The sequence below is a fragment of the Salvelinus alpinus genome, chromosome 3 (assembly GCF_045679555.1).
Source record: "Salvelinus alpinus chromosome 3, SLU_Salpinus.1, whole genome shotgun sequence".
In the NCBI taxonomy this organism is placed as follows: Eukaryota; Metazoa; Chordata; class Actinopteri; order Salmoniformes; family Salmonidae; genus Salvelinus; species Salvelinus alpinus.
In genome coordinates, this window is record NC_092088.1 from 92,804,752 (window position 1) to 92,812,251 (window position 7,500).

General features: G+C 48.7%; 1 protein-coding gene across 1 annotated transcript in view; it reads left to right on the forward strand.

Moving 5' to 3' along the window:
* Positions 1-7,500, forward strand: part of wdpcp (WD repeat containing planar cell polarity effector) — a 257,819-nt gene that overhangs the window by 66,551 nt on the left and 183,768 nt on the right. Inside the window, exons 3-6 of the mRNA XM_071394507.1 lie at positions 371-415; positions 3,194-3,244; positions 5,591-5,661; positions 6,188-6,247. Coding sequence (XP_071250608.1) covers positions 371-415; positions 3,194-3,244; positions 5,591-5,661; positions 6,188-6,247 — 227 coding nt within the window. The remainder of the gene's footprint in view (positions 1-370; positions 416-3,193; positions 3,245-5,590; positions 5,662-6,187; positions 6,248-7,500) is intronic.

Genomic DNA, 7,500 nt, shown 5'->3' on the forward strand with positions numbered 1-7,500 from the left:
TCCCTCCCTCCCTCCCTCCCTCCCTCCCTCCCTCCCTCCCTCCCTCCCTCCCTCCCTCCCTCCCTCCCTCCCTCCCTCCCTCCCTCCCTCTTCCTCTATCCCTCCCTCCTCCTATATTACCTACATCCTTCCCTCCTCCTTTGCTCCCTGGTTATCTGGAACGGAGTGCAGACAGAAGGCACAGGACACTAGCTGATAGTGATTGTTTATCCTGTGGTGACAAATTGCTGATCTGTCCGTTTTTCTGACAGACCGGTGATCTCTCTCTCTCTCTCTCTGTCTGTCTCCATCTCGCTCTCTCTATCCATCTCTTTCTCTCTCTCCTTCCATCTCTCTCTCTCTCTCTCGTTCTTTTTCTCTCTGCACACAGATACAGATATTGGCACCTATCAGTACTATGACAAAGGAGAGCCAGGTAAATATGGTTACAATGTATATGTTCCTATATCCACCACGCACGCACGCACACACACACACGCTCACACGCACACACACACACACACACACACACACACACACACACACACACACACACACACACACACACACACACACACACACACACACACACTGATATTAACCTCAAATGTAAGACACAGTTCTCTCCACAAGAGGGAGTCCCAGGCTCATTAGAATTACTAAGGGACCCCCCCCCCTCCTGTCCCTCACCCCTTAGGCACAGATCTAGAATCAGCTCCTCCTCCCCCCACTGACCCTCAGCTCTAGGAATCAGCTCCTCCTCCCCCACTGACCCACAGCTCTAGGATCAGCTCCCCCCTGACCTTAACTGTAGGGGGCGAAACCACTAAACTGACCTTGGATCAGCGTGTGGGGCACTAGGGGCTACTCCTACTCTGTCCTGAAGCAGGTGGCTGTGTCTGGGTGTCCTCTCAGCCTCTTATCTGATTAGGGGCCACTAATCCTGGAAGTGGGCTAAACTGCCAGCGGGGCCTACCAGATTCTACCAGACAGGCCACTTTCCTGCTCCCGGCGGCTGAGTGAGGAGGCTTGGGCTAGGCTGTCGACTGGTCAAGTTGGAGGGGCCCTGTTTAGCACTGGCTTGCTGCTCCTGTCCCACCTGGAAACACACCTACACACACACACCTACACCTACACACACCTACACTCACACTAACACTAACCCTCTCGCCAGGAGCAGGAAAGTGGCCTGTCTGGTAGAATCTGGTATGACACTTTTATGTTTACATACCCTACATTACTCATCTCATATGTACAGTGGGGAGAACAAGTATTTGATACACTGCCGATTTTGCAGGTTTTCCTACTTACAAAGCATGTAGAGGTCTGTAATTTTTATCATAGGTACACTTCAACTGTGAGAGACGGAATCTAAAACAAAAATCCAGAAAATCACATTGTATGATTTTTAAATAATTAATTTGCATTTTATTGCATGACATAAGTATTTGATCACCTACCAACCAGTAAGAATTCCGGCTCTCACAGACCTGTTAGTTTTTCTTTAAGAAGCCCTCCTGTTCTCCACTCATTACCTGTATTAACTGCACCTGTTTGAACTCGTTACCTGTATAAAAGACACCTGTCCACACACAATCAAACAGATTCCAACCTCTCCACAATGGCCAAGACCAGAGAGCTGTGTAAGGACATCAGGGATAAAATTGTAGACCTGCACAAGGCTGGGATGGGCTACAGGACAATAGGCAAGCAGCTTGGTGAGAAGGAAACAACTGTTGGCGCAATTATTAGAAAATGGAAGAAGTTCAAGATGACGGTCAATCACCCTCGGTCTGGGGCTCCATGCAAGATTTCACCTCGTGGGGCATCAATGATCATGAGGAAGGTGAGGGATCAGCCCAGAACTACACGGCAGGACCTGGTCAATGACCTGAAGAGAGCTGGGACCACAGTCTCAAAGAAAACCATTAGTAACACACTACGCCGTCATGGATTAAAATCCTGCAGCGCACGCAAGGTCCCCCTGCTTAAGCCAGTGCATGTCCAGGCCTGTCTGAAGTTTGCCAATGACCATCTGGATGATCCAGAGGAGGAATGGGAGAAGGTCATGTGGTCTGATGAGACAAAAATAGAGCTTTTTGGTCTAACTCCACTCGCCGTGTTTGGAGGAAGAAGAAGTATGAGTACAACCCCAAGAACACCATCCCAACCGTGAAGCATGGAGGTGGAAACATCATTCTTTGGGGATGCTTTTCTGCAAAGGGGACAGGACGACTGCACCGTATTGAGGGGAGGATGGATGGGGCCATGTATCGCGAGATCTTGGCCAACAACCTCCTTCCCTCAGTAAGAGCATTGAAGATGGGTCGTGGCTGGGTCTTCCAGCATGACAACGACACAAAGCACACAGCCATGGCAACTAAGGAGTGGCTCCGTAAGAAGCATCTCAAGGTCCTGGAGTGGCCTAGCCAGTCTCCAGACCTGAACCCAATAGAAAATCTTTGGAGGGAGCTGAAAGTCCGTATTGCCCAGCGACAGCCCCGAAACCTGAAGGATCTGGAGAAGATCTGTAGGGAGGAGTGGGCCAAAATCCCTGCTGCAGTGTGTGCAAACCTAGTCAAGAACTACAGGAAACGTATGATCTCTGTAATTGCAAACAAAGGTTTCTGTACCAAATATTAAGTTCTGCTTTTCTGATGTATCAAATACTTATGTCATGCAATAAAATGCAAATGAATTACTTAAAAATCATACAATGTGATTTTCTGGATTTTTGTTTTAGATTCCGTCTCTCATAGTTGAAGTGTACCTATGATAAAAATTACAGACCTCTACATGCTTTGTAAGTAGGAAAACCTGCAAAATCGGCAGTGTATCAAATACTTGTTCTCCCCACTGTATATACTGTACTCTATACCGTCTACTGCATCTTGCCTATGCCGTTCTGTACCATCACTTATTCATATATCTTTATGTACATATTCTTTATCCCTTTACACTTGTGTGTATAAGGTAGTAGTTGTGGAATTGTTAGGTTAGATTACTCGTTGGTTATTACTGCATTGTCGGAACTAGAAGCACAAGCATTTCACTACACTCGCATTAACATCTGCTAACCATGTGTATGTGACAAATAAAATTTGATTTGATTTGACACATAGACAACACTGACACGTACACAGCATACACCTGAAACAGTAGAACAGTGCACCTCCATTGTTTTTGACCTCCTGTACGTTCCTCTTTCTTGCAGCCATCCCATCAGAGCACCACTACTACACTGACAAACAGTGTTTCTCTGAATGTAAGTCCTTTCAAATCACTGCCCTCACAACACAAACCTTATGCAGAAACGACTAACATTATAACAAGCCGTAGGTGATAGTATGTTGGTGGGTTATATTGTACTGTGTTGAGGCAAAAGGGAGTCCAGGAGAAGTGAGATCATTTGGGGTGGGTGATGTTGTAGTGGGGTTGTGTTGGAATAGGTTGAAGAACAGGTCAAGTGTGGTATTTAGTGACGGGATGAAGTGGGGGACTGGTTGAGAGGGTACGTGTGTGTGTTCTCCCCAGTCCAAACGTCCACCCCAGAGTGGCACCATTAGGAACCTAATCATCATCATACCAGGATGACCAGTTTCCATGAAATAACTCTCTTAGCTAGTCAATCTGTCAGTCAACCTGACTCTCTCTCTCTCTACTCATTAATCTTTCTCTCTTTCTCATTTCTCATCTCTTTCTCTCTTCTCATCTCTTTCTCATCTCTTTCTCTCTCATCTCTCTCATCTCTTTCTCTCTCATCTCTCTCTCCCCCCATCTCTTCCTCTCTCTCTTTCTCTCTCTCCCCATCTCTTCCTCTCTCCCTCTCTCGCCCAGGAGGGGAATACAAACACCCTTATCAGGAGACAAACACACGTCCCCCTGCCCTCCCCCCTCCTCCCCCCACTACCTCATTTGCATGTATCTGCTTCCCCACTCCCACTCGTTGTAGAAGGGAGACTACGTCTCTTAATACTTTATTTTTAAATAGAGAGGAGGGGAAAACTGATGGGGAAACGATTACGCCATCTTGAAAAAGCAGACCTCCTTACCTTCCATATTAACGCTCATGTATATGCACAGGGAAGGACTAGGCCCCAGAATTCAATTAACTTCCCTTCTCTCTCTCTCTCTCCGCCAGTGGAGGGAGCGACGGGGAGAGCACAGGGAAATGGCGGGGTTGTGTGTGGAACGAGGTCGTTTCAAGTGGCGTGTGTATTCAGATCGGTTCTGCTAACTTTGAGTTTGTCTTCCCGCAGAGGCTGGGGTAGAGATAACTGGAGGAGAGTGTTACTGGCTGGCAGGCTACTGCTCTCAGAGACTCTGAAAGCTGTAAAACGTTACATCAAACAAACATGGCTTATCAATATTAGCGAGAGGTTTTTCAATAAGGAGAAAGGTGTACGGTGTATTTGTTGGTAACGAGAGATTTCTCATTGCTGGTGCTCTGAGGGTTCTGACGGCTCTAAAACATCATCGCTCCATATTTGATCAAAACACAACTCAATATTACACCTGTAGTTTGATCAAAACACAACTCAATATTACACCTGTAGTTTCATCAAAACACAACTCAATAGGACACCTGTAGTTTGATCAAAACACAACTCAATAGGACACCTGTAGTTTGATCAAAACACAACTCAATAGGACGCCTGTAGTTTGATCAAAACACAACTCAATAGGACACCTGTAGTTTGATCAAAACACAACTTCAATAGGACGCCTGTAGTTTGATCAAAACACAACTCAATAGAACACCTGTAGTTTGATCAAAACACAACTCAATATGACACCTGTAGTTTGATCAAAACACAACTCAATAGGACACCTCTAGTTTGATCAAAACACAACTCAATAGGACACCTGTAGTTTGATCAAAACACAACTCAATAGGACACCTGTAGTTTTACTTAGAGAAGCGTCCTATTTAAATTGTCCTGTATGTATGACTCAGTTGGTAGAGCCTGGTGATTGAAACGCTAGGATTGTGGGCATTGTATGTATGACTTTAAGTCTCTTTGGGAAAAAGTGTCTGCTAAATGGTATTCTTCTTATTATTGTGTAGTAGTAGTAGTAGTAATAAGTAATTCAGCAGATACACCTAACCAGGTTGGTGACTTACAATAAATCAACTGAGGCAGGTGAACGGCCCTCCATTCATCTAGATCCAGTAGGATGGTCTTCAGCTTGCACCCCTATAAAGTGAAGTACAGAGAGACTCTCTAAGGGTGCTTCCTATTCTAATTCCTAGACACATTGCTCCTTCCTAATTCCCTTCCTAGCCTCATTCTGCAAACCCAATACCCTGCTCTCCATTTCTCCTTTCCAGGTGACCCTATTGTCCTTTAACCTCCCGTCTAAACATGTAGCGATGATGTGTTTCTCCAATCGGTTTCATTCATTCCTTGACCTCTTGAAATTAAATTTGATGATTATCCCATTGGTTGGTTGGTTGGTTTTCCGCTCCGGTGTTGCTCCCATGGGAGTTTGGGAATGGTTTGGGAATACTCTCTCTCTCTCCTTCCATATAAGTCACCTGACCAAACTTCCTGTTGTTTTCTTATTTCCTCTTTCTTTTGCTCATCCCCTCTTGTCGTTTGTCTCGTAGCTCGCGGCTACTCGTGGACCCCCAGGAACCGTCGTCCGGAGAAGCTCCGTGATTCGCTCGAGAAGCTTGAGGTAACCGCCCTTAGGGTAGGGACGCTGGGAGTTTTCCCTTTCCGAAACGCCCGATTGATTAACAAATAGGGGCATCCTCTGTTTTCTTTCTCTCTCGGAATCCCTGGCTTCTCTCTCTCTCAACACCTCTCTTTCGCTCCCTGCTCTGTCATCGAGGGGGATATTTGAGGGGATCAGGCACCTACAGGGTTCTCCTCATCCCTCCTCTCCATCTCCATCCCTCCTTCCTCCCCATTTTCTTTCTAGCATTACAGACGTATCTTTGTTTGCTCGGCCCTGGCTGAGCCTGCCCCCCCCCCCACCCCTCCACCATTGTCTGAAACTAGAAACATCAAGGCCCTCCCTCCCCTGCCATCTCCCAGCTGTGTTTGGAATACTCCTGGAATGACTGACCCTTACTCACACACGCGGAGTGCACATGCACACAGACACACACACACAGACACTCACTTTCTCGCTCACTCACCTGCGTCCTCTTTCCCGGTCCCTCGTCTCTCTCCCTCCCTCTCCTCACTGTGTGTTTCAGGAGCTGTTGCAGACCAACTCAGTTGTTCACTCCAGATGGAAGAGCAAGTATTGCTGTCAGGTACACCCCCTTACACACTCGCGCTCTCTCTCTCCCTCTCTCTCTCCCCTCCTCTCTCTCTCTCTCGCTCTCTCTCTCTCCCTGTCTCTCCCTCTCTCTCTCTCCCTGTCTCTCCCTCTCTCCCTCTCCCTCCCTCTCTCTCTCCCCTCCTCTCTCCCTCTCTCTCTCTCTCTCTCTCCCTCCCTCTCTCTCTCTCCCCTCCTCTCTCCCTCTCTCTCTCTCCCCCCTCCTCTCTCCCTCTCTCCCTCTCTCTCTCTCTCTCTCCCCTCCTCTCTCTCTCTCTCTCGCTCTCTCTCTCTCCCTGTCTCTCTCTCTCATGGGTAGACTACACACCTCTTTACACATTATTTGTCAGGTCCAAGGAGCACCTTCCTTTGCCAGTCAGTCAGAAATCAAATACCTGAACCAGACTGCCCCCCACCCCCTCTACCCTGCCAGAGACCCACTGGAGAGAGAACCCACCACCCCACCCCCTCTACCCTGCTACAGACCCACTGGAGAGAGAACCCCCCACCCCCTCTACCCTGCTACAGACCCACTGGAGAGAGAACCCAACACCCCCTCTACCCTGCTACAGACCCACTGGAGAGACAACCCAACACCCCACCCATCTACCCTGCTACAGACCCACTGGAGAGACAACCCACCCCTCTACCCTGCTACAGACCTACTGGAGAGAGAACCCACCCCCTCTACCCTGCTACAGACCCACTGGAGAGAGAACCCACCCCTCTACCCTGCTACAGACCCACTGGAGAGAGAACCCACCCCTCTACCCTGCTACAGACCTACTGGAGAGAGAACCCACCCCCTCTACCCTGCTACAGACCCACTGGAGAGAGAACCCACCCCTCTACCCTGCTACAGACCCACTGGAGAGAGAACCCACCCCCTCTACCCTGCTACAGACCCACTGGAGAGAGAACCCACCCCCTCTACCCTGCTACAGACCCACTGGAGAGAGAACCCACCCCTCTACCCTGCTACAGACCCACTGGAGAGACAACCCACCCCCTCTACCCTGCTACAGACCCACTGGAGAGAGAACCCACCCCCTCTACCCTGCTACAGACCCACTGGAGAGACAACCCACCCCCTCTACCCTGCTACAGACCCACTGGAGAGAGAACCCAACACCCCACCCATCTACCCTGCTACAGACCCACTGGAGAGAGAACCCACCCCTCTACCCTGCTACAGACCCACTGGAGAGAGAACCCAACACCCCACCCATCTACCCTGCTACAGACCCA